General features: G+C 44.1%; 1 protein-coding gene across 2 annotated transcripts in view; it reads right to left on the reverse strand.

Moving 5' to 3' along the window:
* The window catches only part of LOC138788730 (monocarboxylate transporter 2-like), a 40468-nt gene extending 25953 nt beyond the window's left edge, over positions 1–14515 (reverse strand). Inside the window, exons 1-2 of one of the 2 annotated variants that reach the window (XM_069966912.1) lie at positions 14362–14515; positions 9408–9653 (exon numbers count right to left, since the gene is read on the reverse strand). In XM_069966912.1, coding sequence (XP_069823013.1) covers positions 9408–9624 — 217 coding nt within the window. In that variant the 5' untranslated portion in view covers positions 9625–9653; positions 14362–14515. Of the gene's footprint in view, positions 1–9407; positions 9654–12744; positions 12802–14361 lie in introns of those variants that run through there. The other variant, XM_069966914.1, reaches the window with a different exon arrangement.
* Positions 14516–20250: the final 5735 nt, after the last annotated feature.

Consider the following 20250-nt stretch of genomic DNA (forward strand, 5'->3'; position numbering starts at 1 on the left):
TCTCCACTGACATCATCTGCCAGTGGCGCATCAGGTGATCCCCATACAATGTAACTGATGGCCGCAAATGAGGCGTACAGCCAACAAAAGTATACAGTGTATGGGGGACCTTTAGACTACAGGTTCTAGCAGACGCCCAGTACAGTATTTGTACATTACAAAAATAGCAATTACTGCTTAGGATTTGTTCTCTTAGTTTTTTTTTTGTTAGAAACCCCAATTTATTACTGTGAAGAGATAAAATTATAAGGCCACAACCCCTTCAAACCACTATGCTAAATTATTGGAAGGAAACACTTGCATCAATTCTGATGATTGGGGAAAAGTTATTAAAAGGTTATAAAAACAGATGGATTGCTTAAGCAAGTTCTCCCCTTTTCCCTTGAAGTAGTTTTGATAAAGCACCCTCATTACCTCTAGCACTCCTATGTAGGTCAGCAATAAAAAGGATGACATATAACCTGTAATTGGGGCTATAATCTAGCAATAATCTTTCAGCCACACACACACTGCATTATCAGACACATTATTTCCAATTGTCAGGCAGCCACGCTGAGGCATGTATAATCAGAAAATGAGCTGAATGTCTATGTGGGTGCGCTGTCCATAGGCCACAGTATACCTCAGCATCGCTTTTTTGACAGGTTGTCAATTTATAAGAACGTACAGGGCAAGTGTGGTATGAAACTGGACTAAGAGTAACAAAAAACAGGAATTAGTCATAGGGATTGTATGAGATTAGGTCTGCCTACAGAAACAGTGCCCCTTTTGAATGGGCAGGGTCTAGCATTGCAGCAGCAGCTCTAATACCAAGGAGTTGCAATACCAGACACAACCCACAGAAAACAGGGGCGCGGTTTTTGGAAATATAAAGCAGACAAGTTTTATAAGCTAATGCAACCTCCTTAAGAATGTACATGACTATGCAACAATTCCAATATTGGAGTTATGCATTAAATCCTAGCTTATTGCTGGACATATGTTTTACAGCTGATATGTTTCTGGCAGCAGTAATATAATAATCCTCTATTATGATGATAAGGCAGAACTTTCAAATGAGTAGTGACAGAATTGTTCTGCAATTCACAGTTGCTGTTACAAAATAGACCTCTAGGGGCACAGTCTTCACAAAGAGACCATTATGTAAAGCAGGGCTGGGGAACTTGTGGACTTCCAGATGCAAAACTACAATTCCCATCATGCTTGGACAGCCACAGCTTTAGCTTTGGTTGCCCAAGCATGATGGGGATTGTAGTTTTTCAACACCTGCAGGGTCACCGGTTGCCCATCCCTAATTAAAGGTCCATCCCAATTAGGAAAAGCCCATTTAGGTGAAAGTTTCCTCTGGTAAGATGACCATGTGAATCTCTGGGGCTACTGAACAGAGAGGGTGTGATCTTTAAATTCTATAGCAGGGTCTATCATGTGACATTTATAAACACTGCTCACTTCTACATCTACCCCCCTAAGGCAAGGTTCACACAGTGTTTTTCTATCCGTACACAATGCAGTGCTTTTTTTTTTTTTGCCCCGCATTTCAAATGCACCGGGATTGCTGATACATCTCCTATTTTGTGCATCTTCCTTGTAGAACACACATTGGAAATGCAGGATACACACTAGCCCCACTGACTCCATTAAATCCATGAAGTTCATGCATCATCATCCACCGGCTGTGGTCTGTGCTGCATGTCTCGGTGTCATACATTAGAACACAATGCAAGTAAAAAGGAAGCATGAGGCCATGTTCACACACAGTAAAGTTAGCTGGTTTTAAAGGGGTTCTCCAGCGAAAAAAAAATCTTTTAAATCAGTTGGTGTCAGAAAGTAGTTATCAGTTGCTGTATGCCCTGCAGGAAGTGGTGTTTTCTTTCCAGTCTGACACAGTGCTCTCTTCTGCCACCTCTGTCTATGACAGCAACTGTCCAGAGCAGTAGCAAATACCAATAGAAAACCTCTGCTACTCTAGACAGTTCCTGACATGGACAGAGATGGCAGCAGAGAGCGCTGTGTCAGACTGGAAATAATACACCACTTCCTGCAGGACACACAGCAGCTGATAAGTACTGGAAGACTTGAGATTGTTAAGCATAAGTAAATTACAACTCTGTCTGAAAACGGTTTATTTAACCGGACTACCCCTTTAAGTCGTAAAATGGTGTGTTTACAAATCTGATAAAAATTGGCAGATTTTCTTATAATAATGTGTCCAATCAGTGTCAATACAAATTAGCTGCCGACACATACTTTATGGGAAAAATTGTCCCCAAGTGTCAGGAACTGTCCAGAGCAATAGTAAATCCCCATAGAAAACCTCTCTTGCCCCTCCTGACATAGACAGAGTTGATTTTTTTTTATTTATTTTTTTACTCTGGAGTACCTTTAAGAGTTAGATGTGATTTCAGCTTATGTAGACACATATAAAAGATCGTATGTGTCCAGCTCAAATTTGCTAATTGAATTGTTTTCTAACAAGCTGCCACATTCCAGGGCAGGGTAATGTGTCCGCCCCTGGTATAACGGATTAGTCAGGTTATTTAATCACTCTGCTGTTGTTCAAAGGACATCATAATTAAAAGGATTATCCAGGGTGACAAAAACATGGCCGCTTTTCCCCCTCTCTTGTCTCCAGATTGGGTGGGGTTTGGAACTAAGTTTCATTGGATTGGAAGGGGTTTGGAACTGAGTTCCATTGGATTGGGAAGGGTTTGGAACTGAGTTCCATTGGAGTAAATGGAGCTTAATTGCAAACCACACCTGAACTGGATGGGGAAAAGTGGCCATGTTTTTGTAGCGCTGGATAACCCCTTTAATACTGCACTTTAAACCTTCAATTTACATAGTAAGAAAAAAAATTCACCCTGTTTGTCCCCTGATTCATTATAAGGCTCCATACGCACTGCTACTTTATTATATAGTATACAAAGTAATGCACTACCAAAGAGGCAAGCCATAAAAAAAGATGACGTTTAAATCTTGCAAATTGTGAAAAGGATTTTTATAAAACCAGATTTATACATAGTGACAATGGCCCAGAGGAGATGTCCAGGACACCTTCCATAAAGTATACTGGAAAGAACACAATGTGCAATATTTGCTCTTAGAGGCTTATTGTCCTTCCTCGAAAAGGTGATGGAGTCATGTGGCTACCTATCTCAAAGTCACACTTTTACCTAGTTATACCTTGTACCAAATGCTTTGCCCACAGTAAATATCTATTAGTGTCAATAAGCAATAATAAGGTACATCTCCAGCCTGTCAATAATTAATGGTAAGGTACATCAGTAGCCTATCAATATACAATAGTAAGGTACATCTCCAGCCTATCAATATACACTAGTAAGGTACATCAGTAGCCTATCAATACACAATAGTAAGGTACTAGTAAACATCAAGAAAGTCAACTCATCAACTTTAATGTGACAAAAGCGCAGTAACATTTACTGTAAGAAATGCAATCAAATGTGCAACTAAAAAGCACACTTTATGCCTGAACATGACACCTGGCGAGGTAGCACACCCATAATACACTACGTGGCAGGTAAAAACAATTGTCTGAGGAAACTCCCTGAAAACAGAAGATTCCATTATATTACATAGCTTAGAGCTCTAGCTTAACAAAAATGGAAAAAACAGCATATATAGACACATCTCTATACTTATCAGATTTTATTTTTATGCTGCCATGAGAACATACAGATTAAAAGAACAGTTTGTACAGATAGATATGTCAAATGCTATGACCTGGCCGTCACGCCCGGCTCCCAGTACTGCCAGAGCGGGTGGCCAGCTGGGTGCAGGGAGCGTGCAGCGACATCCTTTGATTTTGCGACGGCCGGGGCTTCACCACCCCAGGCCGAGCGGCACAGATGGCTATTATTGTGTATTACTGACTGACTGGCGGCCGGCACCGCCAGTCAGCTTGATGTGTGTAGTCTAGGGCTGGAGTCTCAGAGCTAGGGCATCACCTGTCTCGTGTCCTCCAGTCCCCAAGTCCGGACATCAACCTAAATACTGTATAGATTTAGCTATAAATAATTAATTATAATCGTAAATTTTAGCATTTTCTATCTACACTGTATATGAGAGTTAAGTTCAATGCCAAGGTTGAAAGGTTATCAGCTCAGAAACAAAATCAATTGGGTGAAAAGTTTCAGGACTGTGCTGTACTGCAAAGAACTCCGTCTAGATACACCATGTATCTCCATAACTACAGTGGTACCTTGGTTTAAGAGTAACTTGGTTTAAGACTGTTTTTCAAGAAGAGCGCACAGTTTTTCAAAATTGTAACTTGGTTTAAGAGCATTGCTTTGGTTAAAGAGCTCTCTGTATTGGGTAGATGGGGGAGGGAAATGGTCCCTTCTAAATCATAGCAGATCCACTTCCTTCCTACTTCACACTCCCTGCAGTCTCTGTCAGCCCTTGTGTTTCCCATCCTCTCCATTCCTGCTGTAATGTGCCTGCACTTATACTCAGCTATACACACTGCTGCTATAATGTGTCTGCACTTACACTCAGCTATACACCACATGCTGATTATTATACTGTACAGTAACTAATAATATAACATTCAGCAGTTTCTCATTGTTTGTTTCATCTGTTGTACGTGATACTCAGGATAAAAATCATTATTTTGGAGGTGTGGAACCAATTGTCTGCATTTCAGTGATTTCTTATGGAAAAATTTACTTTGGTTTAAGAGTGGATTTGGATTACAAGAATGGCCCCGGAACAAATTATGCTCGTAACCCAAGGCACCACTGTACTGAGTTCACAGAGCTTATATGTTGGCGTCAAAGATAATCATATATTCTCCTCGTTAGGTGTGGCTAGATATGAGATCCAGTATGTAAAGCTCATATATTATAATAATTTTCTCTTGAGAGTCCTCTCACCTATTTTACATCTGTAGCCCAGTAAGTAACACTACCAGTAACCAGGGTGGCTGCTACACACATCACACGGTCAGAGTTTACTTTTGGAAGCTAATCAGGCCTAGTCATGGCTAGTTTTTAGATGGGATCCCGGAAGTGTTTTACATATATATATATATATATATATATATATATATATATATATATTTTTTTTTTTTTTTTTTTTTCAGCAAGTTTAAGCATGGCAGCGCAAAGTTAACAAATATGATTGATAAAGAGACGTGTTTATATGCCATTTGTAAGTGTACAGTATATAACCGTATGTAATATAAAGAACCGTATGTAATATAAAGGAATTTTATGTAACCACCATGTAGTGCATTGTGAGTAAGTACGCTACCAGACCAGGGTCCTGTTCAGACATGTGCAGTTTTTACAGTGCATTTTACTGTGTTTTTATGACAATTAAAGGCTATGGGTTAATGCCTTTAATAAAATAAATAATAAATACAGTGATTGCTTTATTTTTATACTTATCTGTAGCACTAGACATAGCTTGTCATGCCTCTACACAAAACAAAGTGATAAAAGATCATAATTTATTATCTTTACTATCTTTTACAGCATACCCAGGACTATGGTAGAGCGACAGATATACTTTGTAACCTATAACATTGCCCTCTGACGGCCTTGTCAGCCTGATACCATTCCGCTTGCAATGCAAGTCTATGGCACTCCGCCAATTCTGTACATCGCTCACTTTGACTGAGTGTTTGGAGAAATGAGCGTTTATACCCTTATTTATAATAAACTGTAAAACCTATTTACTCCTAAAGAGACTCTGTCAGTAGGTTTATGGTGTTCTATCTAGGGGTAGTATAAACTAGTGACAGAGAAGCTGGACAGACTTACATTGTTCTGTGCAGCTGATTCACAGATATCCTTCTGAATAACATGGACAATAAGTAGGGCTGGGCGATATTGGCCTAAATCAATATCGCGGTTTATCGCACATGTAGCCACGATAACGATAATTCAACAATAACTAGGACACGCCCCTTTTTGCAAACCACACCCACTTGCCGTGCCAAACTGGCAACATTTTGATTTAAAAAAGAACTCGCTGAGCAGCAACCCGTGGTTAGTTTATTATCATCATTTGTCATTATTAGGGGACCTGGACATGTATATACAGGTATACAGCCTCTACAGTATGTGTAACCGGCCAAAACAAGTTCTTAGAGCAAAATAATATAAATGCATATGTATAGAACCTATCACCCCTTCCCTGTATCCATCCCCTCCTTGGTTGAACTTGATGGACATGTGTCTTTTTTCAACCGTATTAACTATGTAATTATGTTTATACACAGGGGGTCACATAGGGATAGGTGTGTATGACTATATGGGGGGAGGGTGGAGGGATGTATAACTATACAGGGGGGGCACATAGGGATGTATGACTATACGGGGGGCACATAGGGATAGGGATGTATGACTATACAGGGGGGGCACATAGGGATAGGGATGTATGACTATATGGGGGGGCACATAGGGATAGGGATGTATGACTATACGAAGGGGGTGGATAGGGGTGTATGACTATATAGGGGGGAGGGATTGGGGTGTATTACTGTACAGGGAGCACAGAGAGCTGAATGCTGGGACCTGTAGTCTCCTCAGTACAGCGCTGTAACATGTAACAACATGTGCAGCGCTCGGCGGCCGGGGGGGGGGCGCTCGGACGGGACTGGTGGTGGTCCCCCCTCCCGGAACAGTCCCGTCCGATCGCCCCCCCCCCCCCCCCCCCCCCCGGCCGCTGCACATGTTGTCACAGCAGCACTTGGCGGCTGTCCTGTAGTCCCCTCAGTGTGCAGGGACGCCGGACCGGACGGGTGGTGGGCGCTTTGGCAGGACAGGGCCTCGGACCGGACGAGTGGATGGACGGGACGGGCGGACTGGTCGCTTGAACTGGACGGGGGGGGGGGAGCATTCTCACCTGGACCCTGCTGCTGCTCCTCCACCTCCCACTCTGATACCAGCGCTGGTGCCAGGCCACTCGTGTGTGTGCGGGGGGGCTCTGACAGGACGGGCGCAGGGACACAGAAATACAAAAATACCGCAAATACCGTCCTGGCCAAGTTGAAGTCGGTTAACCGACGCCAGTGACGGTATCTGTATTTTTGCGGTATACCGCCCAGCCCTAACAATAAGTATTCGTCTCCATTATGTGCATAAGCCCAGTAGTCTTCAATATTCATGAGAAGCAGAAAACTCCGCCCACCAGCTGCTGATTGGTAGTTATCTACTATCAACTGTCAATCAGCAGCTGGAGGGCAGAGGGAGGGGTGTGGCAACAACCGTATTCTCCTACATATCAGGAGAACGGCTAAACAATACGATGTAACGCTGTTCAGCATTTCTGTCACTAGTTTATGCTACTCTCATTTAAGGCAGAATAAACTGAGTGACATTCCCTTTAAGGTCCCCATATACCTTTAATAACAGGTGGACGAATGAACGTTCAGCTATCAGTTATTTCTGCCATTTGGCCCCCGTCCTCCCTATACACAGGAATGTTTGGCACAGCCGAGTAATCCTCTGTTCTCTATAGGGAGGGCTAAGCTTTGGACAGAGATGTCCCTCTGCAACTTATCTCTCCCAAAACCAAGGGGTAGGATGGTGATTTTCCATCATGTCTGACCTTCATCTCCACCGACATCATCTGTCGGTGGGCAATCAGGAGAGCCACTTACACCATATACGTGAGCGGTGGGTACAGCTGACAAAAGTATAATGGGGACCTTTAAATTTTACGTTAGAGACTCTACAGGGTCCGAATTTTTGTTTCAGGGGAAGATCTCATTTAATAAATTATTCGCACAGGTCATAATTCAAAGTGTAAAACAAGTTTTATCCAAGTCCTGAGACTTTCAATATGTGAGTGTGCTGTAATTCCTCTAAGTGGATTAACCTCCTCTCCAGCATATCCACAATTACTTCCAGCCGCACTCATACATACAATGGCAGCTGCTGATTAACATTCTGCCAGCCAAAAGAACAGTGTCTGCTGGAACTTTTCCATTAAAAGTAACTGTAAGTTTTACTCGAAAAAGAGAAATTTATATAACTTCTATTAATTATTAATAAATACAACTTATTTATAGCTGCTAAACTTTCTCTAGTTGGGAACTTTGAGCCTTTTCCTCCTAACACTGTGTTTACTGTTTATGCTGTTGCTTTTGGTCCATTTTTTTTCCATTCATTTATGTGTCCCCAAAACTGAGGTTTTTGTTTGGAACTTATCTAAAAGTTATTCCTTAACCACAGGGAAGTGGTAGCTGCTAGATGTGAATCCCACCAATGAGACCTCCACCGATCTCAAGAACAACGGTCAATTTTCCCTCAAATGAATAAAGCAGCATCCGTGTCGTTCGTAAAAATACAGATCTCATAGACTTCTATTGGTAATCTGTACCGCAAACACAATCCGCACTAGGACATGTTCTTTTTTCACGTAACGGATTACTGATTGAAAGTTAAACGGACTGTGTGAATAGCCCAATATAAATCAATGTTCTCTAAGTTGAGCTGTAATTATGGATTTGCAATTATGGACAACTTTACAGGACATGTGAATAAGGCCTTAGATTGCTGAATGGTGAATAGCTGTAATAGGCGACAGGTATTGTGAGTCCATAAACATGTGCAGATGTCTTACCAACTGTTAGGTTGTGACTGAGTGTGCAAGCTTTAGGTGCCCAGATCAATAAGACTAAAGGCCCCTTTATGGCTTAGAAGCGTTCCTAGGCTCATTCAGCCGATAATCACCCAACGTAAAAGAGCCAGAGATCAGCTGACGAGTGAGGAAACACCAATTTTGATCTGCTGTGCCCTGTACTGGTTCATGTATTACCGGTACGTGCTCCGCTTTGATTCAGTGGCTCACGAAGCAAGCCAGAGCTCGGACTGGTAATATATGTACCGGGCCGCAGGGGATTTAGGGGGCTGACATACTCGCGACAGGATGACAATGGAATGGAATCTCTTCGAAAATTACAGTTAAGGATCCGCAGCGGATTTCGCTGCAAATTTACAGCGTGAAATCTACAGCGGATCCGTTGTGTGTGAACCCACCCTTATCATATAATAACCATATAACATTGTGCAGTGACTCTATAAAACCATTCAGTCCAGAATTAAGAGTGCAAAGGTTAATCTTATTCTAGAATTAAAAAATAATGTTAAAGGGAAAATCTGCTGTACAGTGCAACCAATAGCACAACAGCAGAAAGATACAAAGTCTCTAAAACCTTACCAAACAAAAATGACAAAAAAACTCCCATAGAATTGGCAGCATGGACTAGTAGTGCTGATGGTATATATCAATGCATGTCACCAACTTGTATTATAAAAAGAAAATGACAACCCATCTTTGTGATGTGTGTTACCCCTGGTGCTACATACAGAACTAATATAACCATAATCTGGTAATAAGGTATGCATGATACATTCTACACAGACATAACTCACCTCCCGCATACATACAAGCCAGCAGTAGGGAGGATATCCAGGCTATTTCACTATAAGAGGCTCCAAAAAACTGTTGGATTTCTTTGAAGAAAACAGTTACTGCTTTGGAGAAGGCGTAGGAGAATCCCATGGATATGAAAGCCCCCAAGACCACCATCCAACCCCAGCCGCCATCAGGGGGAGTGTACCCCAGGCCTGTTCCCGCTGCTTGAGCCATGGTGGTATCAGGACAGTGTTCTCATAGATCTGAAAGAGAATAAAAAAATATTTATTGTGTATAATAGGTAAAATATCAGACCGCTCTATGTCAAACCATATTTTCGCCCTGGGTAGGAAAATTTGCGGAATATGGGAAAGTTAGGATGCAAGCTATATATAACCATAAAGACTGTTACTGGATCCCATATTCCTATAGAGGAATTGACAGCACAACTCACAGATTTACATATACTGGTGATGTACTGATACTAGGCGGAGATCATATCTAAATGGGGTAAAACCGATGGACAATTGAGCAGATTATGTTTTCTTGTAGACTCAGGTTACAGGTAAGCCATCCTGACTGTATCATCATCATCTGTGAATCAGTAAAGGCTTAATCCCCTTCGGCTCTACAGATCGCCCTGTGTTCATGCTGAATTTGCTACATTAACCGCTGAGCCACATTAAAGCCGCCCGTCACATGTTTCTCATAAATCCCTTAAATCAAATATAATAAGCTGGGGACTCCGGGGATGCTGGTGGCTGCCGGCCCACAAAGGACCCATTGATACACAGTTTAGGTTCTGCCAAATACAATTAAACTGAGATCTGAATGCAAACTGGTTTAGCTGTCCAACATCGTGTCTTCAGAATACAATGTAACAAAATACAATGTAACAATGTCCGGACTGATGAAAACTTTTGATATGTCTCTATGACATGTCAAAAGTTTTTTTATGGTGACAGTGACACTTTAAAATAGGAATACAGTGGTGCCTTGGATTACGAGCATAATTAGTTACGGGACCGTGCTTGTAAGCCAAATCCACTCTTACACCAAAGCAAATTTTCCCCAAAGAAATCATAGAAATGGAGACAATTGGTTCCACACCCCAAAAATAATGATTTATTTTGATATTATAAGTCACTGTACAGTAATGGAGAGGATGGGAAACACAAGGGCTGACAGAGACTGCAGGGAGCATGAAGGAATGAGCAGGGTAGATGTGAGCACAGTATAGCAGCGCTCTCTGTCCCGGGAGAGAGGGGTTACAGCTATGGAGAGATTACCACCACAGTCCTGTCCCCTGATGCAAGCCCCAGCCTGAAGTGGATCTGCTATGATTTGGAAGGTGAGGGAGACTTCCTGGGTCAGAGTACAGTGCTGTAGACCCTGCTATGCAGACCATGCCGCTCCCCCACTTGCGCTCCCACCCAGTACATGGAGCTCTTAAACCAAAGCAATGCTCTTAATCTAAGTTACTCTTAAACCAAGGTACCACTGTATATCCAAGATAAATCTGGGAGCATAGCTACATAAAAAAAAACCAGTAGTGACATAAGGGTTAATCATTGCAAATGCCCAGTATATGTACTGTATGTGAACCACAGCACGTTCTTCATTAGAATGGAATGCAGAGCAGTAACATACAGGCGGTTATATACATTCTATTCACGGAATTACAAGGCGATTTAATCACTTCTACAACCTACAATGTCTTTATGGGTAAAACATATTATTCCAAGGTTACCCAAAACCTATATACAACCAAGGCGTGATGCCTTGATAGGGCTCATGCACACTGAGCAAAAGACGAGGAATTTCTGCTTGAAGATTTCTGCTTGAAATTCTTCTTCTATTCTATTCGGAGCAGAATAGGAGCTGAATTTGAGCCGAATTCAAGTGAAATTCAAGCGGAATGCAAGCAGAATTAAAGCAGAATTTCAAGCAGAATTCAAGTCCCATTGACTTTTATAGGATTCCTCTAGCAGATTCTGCCAAAAGAAGTGGCATGTTACTACTTTGAGCGGAAAGCAGATCTGCGTCAGAAAATTCTGCAGTGTGTACAACAGAGCGGAAATCCCATTGAACACAATGAGACATTGCCCTGTTCATTCTTTTATGGGAGGAATTTCAAGCAGAATTTGAGAGCGGATTCCTCTTCAATTCCTCGTGTTTTGCGTAGTGTGCATGAGCCCTATAGCTACTAAAAAGAGTAAACTAATAAGCACTTTCCCTAAAACCAAGATAGTATAGCAGTACAGCAGTACAGCAGTATAGGAATCACTGGTGAGAGCAAACAACAAACATTCTGCCTGTTACACGCTTTGTAAAATCCTCCTGGCAATGGCTTCTCTTTAGGGGTAGTGCGCCACTAAGAAATTATTCACAAAATAACACGCATTACAAAGTTATACAACTTTGTAATGTATGTTATATATGTGAATGGCCCCCTTCCCGTGTTCCCTGACCCCTGCCCGTGTGCCCGGAAGTGTAGTGCAGTATACATACCTGATCCATGTCGACCGATCCTGTCAAAGATGCATCTTCGGGAGGCTGGCCGACCCGCTCCTGCCGTCCCTCATGCCGGCCCCCCTATGCCGCGTCATAACTGTGCTCAGCCGCGATTGGCTGAGCACAGTTATGCTCAGCCAATCGCGGCTGAGCAGCTGATGACACGGCCGCGATGACGCAGCCAATCGCGGCTGAGCACAGTTATGACGCGGCAGAGGGGGGGCGGCATGAGGGACGGCAGGAGCGGGTCGGCTGGCCTCCCGAAGATGACGTCTTTGACAAGATTACAGACGGGGTCGGTCGACACGGATCAGGTATGTATACTGCACTACACTTCCGGGTCCACGGGCGGGGGTCAGGGAACACGGGAAGGGGGCCATTCACATACATAACAAAGTTGTATAACTTTGTAATGTGTGTTATTTTGTGAATAATTTCTTAGCGCTGCACTACCCCTTTAAAGTGCTACAAAAACATGGCCACTATTCCCCCACTCTTGTCTCCAGTTCAGGTGTGGTTTGCAAATAAGCTCCATTTACTTCAATGGAACTGAGTTTGAAACCCCACCCAATGTGGAGACAAGAGAGGGGGCAAAGTGGGCATGTTTTTGTAGCACTGGATAACCCTTTTAAAGAAGTAGTGTAGAGAGCTGGATAACATGACTCTTCGGGGGGCCTAATGAAGCTTTAGCTTTTCAGGGAATCAGGAAAGTTAGATCATACTTTCACAGGACAGATTTGACACCTGAATCTTTCTTGGTTTTACTTCTTGGCATGTTCTGCGACCTGTGCACATAGGTCACTGCTTACAGAGGAGGCAGAGGTGAGCTGGTCCTATTACCTGTTATCAGTGGTGGATCCGCTCTTATCACATGTTACATTTGTTTGTAATCCTGTCTGTTGTAATAAAGAGATGACAGCTGAGTAGTGATTTACAGAAAACAGGAAGCATCAACCTACTATGAAGCTTTGCGGTCAGTGTGAAAACTGGAAAATTTCTGGATTTTTATTTATTTTGGGAAAAATAACTTTTTCAAACTTGTAAGAATTTTTTTTTTGCATTTCCTTTAAGGCATTACTGTCACTTTAAAAAGTTTTTAAAACATGACACGAACATGTCAAAAGTTTTACCTGGTCATTTGGTGACCAAACTCCTACCAATCACTAGATGGAGCTGGGAGAAGTGTTCGGCTGAGTGCTTCACTCTGTGACATGTTGCTCTCCCACTTTGGTTCTATAGTAATGGTGCGTTTACACAGAGAATTTTATCTCACAGATTTTTGATTCTAAAGCCAGAAATCGATTTGAAAAGAGGAAAAATCCAAGTCTTTCCTTTATGACCTGTTCTCTGTTTATAGTCTGTTCCTGGCTTTGGCTTCAAAAATCTGTCAGATAAATCTCTCTGTCTAAACAGAACATTAGTCTATGGGGCTCATCCCCTGCAACGAGACAGGTAAAGCAGTGAGCCATAGCGGGAGGCCGTCAGCTGCATGCTTCCTATATAGCAGTTTATGGGGATCTGACACCCGGATTCCTACCAATCAAAATGGTGTCTATGTGATAAGTCAAAAGTTTTATAAAGTGACAGTAACACATTGAGACCTTATTCCCAGAAGGGCTGGTATAGTCAGCAGCTTTATAAGATTATGGGACTGTTACCAGAACATATCAGAGACATCTCACTGTGACATCCCAAGGTGTCATCTGCATTCAGTCCCATGTAAATTGCATCATCTAAACTGAGAAGATTCACAAAGGATCCAGTCTGAAAGCATTAAATGACTAATGTATATTTGGTGGGGTTCCCAACGCTCAGACCTCCACCGACCACATTGGGTGACTAGGAAAGCGACTATATGGATCAGCCATACTGTTGAGGCAACAGGAACAGAAGTGGCACAGAGGTTTCCCAGTGACCCTGACTCTCCATTCTAGGGAATGATGGCGGTCACAGCAGTTAGACCCCCACCCATCAGATACTGGCGGCCTATTATAACATCTCACTGGTGCCGTACAATCACACAGCATGCACCTGGTGTAATACTGCACATAAGCTAACAACCTATAACACATACAAAAACTGCTGAACTCATGTAATGTGACCTGCAAGAGGAACACTCCCCCTCCTCAAACAAACTGGCTTCTTCCAGATATCTTCATATAGTAGCAACTATACTAATAACTAGACACACACATACACAATAACATAGTGCAAAACAAATCTATATGTAGCAGAGCTGAAGTTACATCCAGGACTGCAGCTTTACATACACAGTCACACAAGAGACTTGTACTACATAACAAACTCAGCTCTGCTATATCTGTAGTGTATACACAGGCGCTGTGCTCAGCAGGCCAGCCCTCTCATTGTGTGTGAGCACCATGTGCTGACTCCTCTGGGCTCCACGTGTGCACAAGTTCCTCACACAGAAGTTCCCCATACTCTGCACTCACTTACCCTGTGTGACGTGGAGGTCCCTGCTGCTGCCGGTATAGCTGAGGGATAGTACAGCAGTGTCTTATTCAGCCCTTATCTGTATATGAGGAAGGCAGGATGCTGGGAGGAGCCCACACAGTCACACCAGGGACAGCACAGACATGACCCTCCTGCTCCTTCCTCTGTCACCCAGACTGGGGGAGGCTGGAAAAGTTTTTCTTTAGGGCCATGTGATTGGTGCAGACATAAGCAAAGCCCAGAGATTCCCTGCCCAGAAGGCCATAGAAACCACTGATGATCAGGAAGGACACAAGCTGCTGCAGAGCCTCTTGGGAAATTAATTTGTTATAGTATATGATGAGTTGTTATGGTATATTGTGTGGAATTTTTTATAATTAAAAGGGGTACTCCACTGATTTTTTTTTAAATTTTATTTGTAATTTACGTCTATTTAAAAATATCAAGTGTTCCAGAACTTATCAGCTGCTGGAAGTGGTGTATTCTTTCCAGTCTGACACTTTCTGCTGCCACCTCTGTCCAGAACAGTAGCAAGCCCCATAAGAAACCTCTACTGCTCTGGACAGTTTCTGGGATGGACAGAGGTGGCAGCAGAGAGCACTGTGTCAGACTGGAAAGAATCCACCACTTCCTGTAGGACATGCAGCAGCTGATAAGTACTGGAAGACTGGAGATTTTAAAATAGAAGTAAAATAGAAATCTAACACCAGTTGGTTTGAATGTCTTTCCACCGGAGTACCCCTTTAAAACAATGTACACCAACCTGTGGTTCTTCAAAGCTATGGACATCTTTGCACTGAAATGTAATTATCCATTTGTTTCCTGATCTTATAAGCCACTCTCTAACTAGTCAGAATTCCCTGTGACTGTCATTTGACTGTTTCTTAGAGAGAAAAGAAATATCTGTCCGATGGGTTTCCTGCCCCCCCCCCCCCCATGGGTTTCCTGCCCTCCCCCCCTTCTCAGTCGCCTATGATCACATCAGACGACTTCTCTACGAATGTGGTATACAGTATGCTGAGAAACCAGTGCCAGCCTGTATGACAATGTATACCACAGTATACCCCCACCACGTCTATTGATTTCAGTGTATCTAACATAGTCTATTAGCTACATTTGGCACATTTACAGGTATATACTTTTTGTTTTTAGATTTTGAAAGCATGGCTACCTACAAAAACAGTATAGGCTCGAAAAGTACACTAATAAAGTCACTTGGTACAATAAATCAATAGATCTGGCTGGGTAAGCTGTGGTCTACACTGGCATACTGGTCGACAGGTTTTCCAATGTATACCAATACAATATTAATCATGTTTATTTATACATTGCCAACCAATCAGATCGTCTAGTACAGAAAACGACCCATTTGGAGATGGTCCTCTGTCAATGGTCGCTGCAGGTACAATGAGCAATGCTGTTTGGCGAACAAGTGATCACCAGGGACCAGTTGTCTTAAATGGCTCATTTAATAAGAAAACCTCTGTAGGTAAATGTCATGTTTAGTCTACAATATAAGCAGGTTTCACACAAGGACTGGACTGGTCGTGGCGCTGATGATATATAATTTTGCTGCTTTTAACTATTTTCATGTCTGTAGTGGGTCTGTATCTTGCCATTGCGGTGAGCTGTTGCATTTTTCTGTGTTTTAGTGTGTTTGCAATTTCAGCCATAGCAACGCGCTCCTGCCTAGTGTGAATAGTGTTCTAGGAGAGCTGACCAAATTTGTCTTTTTTCTCTGTGTTCCAGATGGGGGAGTGGCTGCCTCTACTTGGTCGTGCACTCCACCTACCCCACCCAGGTGGTGTAATTACTTTTGCCAGTATAAGATGGATCTTGCATCCCCAGAGCATAGGTGTATTACGTGCTATGGAGAGGCCATAGTACAGTGTAGGGTCTGCCCCGGTATGAGGCCAACTTATGATTGGTTGGGCGGTTTACACTCATGGCAAATGGTAACCAAGAGCCTCATTATTTTTGTGGGAATTGTTTTTTAGCAGTTGGGGGGGAGGCTGCTTTAAAGGGGTAGTGCGGCGCTAAACAATTATTCACTTAATAACACACATTATAAAGTTATACAACTTTGTAATGTATGTTATGTTAGTGAATCTCCCCCTTCCCCGTGTTTCCCCACCCCCACACCAGACCCGGAAGTGTAGTGCTCTATACATACCTGCTTCTTGCCGACCCCGTTCGCCATCTTGTGCCAATGATGTCATCTTCGGATGGACGGCCGAAACGCTCCGACCGTCCCTAGTGCCGGCCACCCTCTGCCGCATCATCAGCTGCTCAGCCGCGATTGGCTGAGCACAGTTATGCTCAGCCAATCGCGGCTGAGTAACTGATGACGAGCCAGAGGGCAGCCGGCACTAGGGACGGTCGGAGCGGTTCGGCCGTCCATCCGAAGATGACATCATTGACACAAGATGGCGGACGGGGTCGGCAAGAAGCAGGTATGTGTAGAGCACTACACTTCAGGGTGGGGGGAAGGGGCGATTCACTAACATAACATACATTACAAAGTTGTAATGCTACCCACACAAGGGGCACACCTTTCACAAGCTGAATTACACATATGCCAAAGTGTTACAAAGTGCATAAATATACAAAATACAATTATATCAAAAGTACAAGAATAAAATCATTCAAAATGCTAAAATTCATTTTTTATGCATCCCTTTCATTATTAGTTTCCTTATTGCGGTAGGAATATAGTGGTGTTGTAAGGGGAATTGTTCAATAGTCAGTGCTGCAAGAAACAACAAAATAGATACTATAAAGAAAATTAATGAATAAATAAATGAATAAATAAGCAAAATAGTGCACATGATGATGGGGAGGCTTTTATATATATATATATATATATATATATATATATATATATATATAAGATCTTGTCTCAAATTTAACTTGTCCGGGTGGCGAGTGTTTAATTTAAAGATCCAATATGCCTCTCGGCTTAATAAAAGGCTTCTTCTATCACCACCTCTTATAGAATTGCTGAATTGCTCAATCCCCATACACACCGACCCTGATAAATCACCTTGATGGCAGGTTCGGAAATGTTTGGACACGGCTGAGACATTAAACGCATCCCTGTTCACACTATCCAAGAGATGTCTGCGTATTCGTACTTTCAAAGAGCAGGTCGTCCAACCTACATATTGAACACAACAAATAGTGCAGGTAATAAGATATATTATGTAGGTGGAATTGCAATTAATATATTGTTTTACAGGAAAATTCATATTGTTGCTGATTGATGTAAAAATTATTTGTCACCTTCATGTATTTACATGTTTTGCATCTCGTATGTCCGCATTTGTAATTTCCCACTGTTTTTAACCACATTCTATTCCCACTATCACTACCCCTTTGAAATAAACTGGGTGATCATTTGTTGCCTATAGTAGTTGCTTTTATTCATTAATTTTCTTTATAGTATCTATTTTGTTGTTTCTTGCAGCACTGACCATTGAACAATTCCCCTTACAACACCACAATATTCCTACTGCAATAAGAAAAACTAATAATGAAAGGGATGCATAAAAAAAGAATTTTAGCATATTGAATGATTTTATTATCCTTGTACTTTTGATATAATTGTATTTTGTATATTTATGCACTTTGTAACACTTTTGCATATGTATAATTCAGCTTGTGAAAGGCGTGCCCCTTGTGTGGGTAGCTCAGTGGCGGATTAAATGCACCCTGGGCCCCACACTGTCCACCCAACCTGCCCCCCCCCCGTCAATCCTCCCAAACGGCCCACATTATAATCCGCTACTCCCCCCCCCCCCCACGCTGTCCCCAATAAACACTGCCTGTCTCCCCTCCCTGCTGGCCCCAATAAACATAATGTTTGGTCCCTTGCTGCTACCCCCAGTAAGCATTGTCCACCCCACCTCCGCTGCCCCCAATAAACATATTGCCACTTGTTCACCCGCTGTTGCCCCCAATAAACATATTGCCACCTGGTTTCCTGCTGTTGCCCCCCCCCAAGGTCACAGCTGCACAGAGGTTGTCAGGAGAGGAGGGGGCTGATCTTATAGGGGAGGTCACAGGGTCCCAGCAGCACAGAGGATGTCAGGAGAGGAGGGTGCTGATCTATAGGGGAGGTCACAGCAGCACAGAGGATGTCAGGAGAGGAGGGTGCTGATGTATAGGAGAGGTCCGAGCAGCACAGAGGATGTCAGGAGAGGAGTGCGCTGATCTTATAGCTGAGGTCACAGGGTCCCAGCAGCACAGAGGATGTCAGGAGAGGAGATGGTCCCCCTCTGCCCCCCCCTTATAGATGGTCCCCCTCTTCCCTCCTTATAGATGGTCCCCCTCTGCCCCCCTTATAGATGGTCCCCCTCTTCCCCCCCTTATAGATGGTCCCCCTCTGCCCCCCCTTATAGATGGTCCCCCTCTTCCCTCTGCCCCCCCTTATAGATGGTCCCCCTCTTCCCTCTGCCCCCCCTTATAGATGGTCCCCCTCTTCCCTCTGCCGCCCCCCCTTAGAGATGGTCCCCCTCTGCCCCCCCCCATAGATGGTCCCCCTCTTCCCTCTGCCCCCCTTAGAGATGGTCCCCCTCTTCCCTCTGCCTCCCCTTATAGATGCCCCCCCTTAGAGATGGTTCCCCTCTTCCCTCTGCCCCCCCTTAAAGATGGTCCCCTTCTTCCCTCTGCCCCCCCCCCCTTATAGATGGTCCCCCTCTCCCCCCCCCCCCCTGTGCAGATAACAAACACAAAAAAACACAAAACAACTCACCTGCCGTCCGTTCCCCCGTCGAGCCTCTCTCCTTCTGCAGCCTCCGGCTGATGTGCGGCTGCCGGGCGTGTCCTGTCCTATCCCCAGCAGCGTGTGCATCAGAGAGCTCCCCGTGCGCCGGAAGTCACAGCCACAGGCGCACGGGGAGCTCTCTGATGTGCGCGCTGCTGGGGATAGGACGGGACACCCCCGGCAGCTGCGCATCAGACAGTCAGTGGCGGATTATAATGTGGGCGGCATGGCGTGGGCCCCCCGAAGCCTCGGGCCATGGGCCACGGGCGGCCGCCCAAACCGCCCATATTATAATCCGCCACTGGGGTAGCTCCTCCCATATAATCTACCATTGGCCTTTGGGCCGTAGGATACACATATAAGACTTGTATTTGTGTATGTTGAACTAGCTATGAGTAAGGCCATCCGGCCGAAACGCGTCAGCTAAACTGCCTAATCTGTTTTAATGTGAAGACTTCAAATAAAGCTTTTGGATGGAATCCAGGACTGCCGGGATTATTACTACCAAACACAGGAAGTCTCAGTCCTTTACGCACTTACACAAGGAAAGACACCTGAAAGTGAGGGCAATTAAAGGGGTATTCCCCCAAAAATTATTTTTGCATTAATACGCTGCCCACCCGTAGCTTTCCATCTTTCCAATATAAAGTTATTACCGATTCTGCACAGTTTTGCTGTTATCCAGCTGCATTCACCCCCACGGATTGCATAGAATCATCAAACCTCAGTCCACTCCGACATGCTCCCTGCTCCTGGCCCCCACCCTCCGTGTCGGCATCACAAGTCCTCAGTCCCAGCACAGTGAAGTGACTGAGAACACTGATGGGGTGGCTGCTGTTACAGAAGGAGACAGTGATCGGCGCAGCTGTGACAGCATCCCTCTCTAACAGCAGCCACCCGGTCACCCCCAGCCCAGAGCCTCCCGGCAGCACTCACCCGCAGCACACAGCCCCCTGGCCCACAACCAACCGCCCCCTCACTCACCACCGCTGCATAGCCGCTGCACCCCCCCCGCGGCAAGCTCCGCCCCCCTGCGATCGCCCATGGCAATCTCCACCCCCCATCGCCCGCGGCAAGCTCCGCCCCCTGCGATCGCCCACGGCAAGCTCCGCCCGCGATCGCCCACG

This window comes from Dendropsophus ebraccatus, chromosome 4, assembly GCF_027789765.1.
Source record: "Dendropsophus ebraccatus isolate aDenEbr1 chromosome 4, aDenEbr1.pat, whole genome shotgun sequence".
Taxonomy (NCBI): Eukaryota; Metazoa; Chordata; class Amphibia; order Anura; family Hylidae; genus Dendropsophus; species Dendropsophus ebraccatus.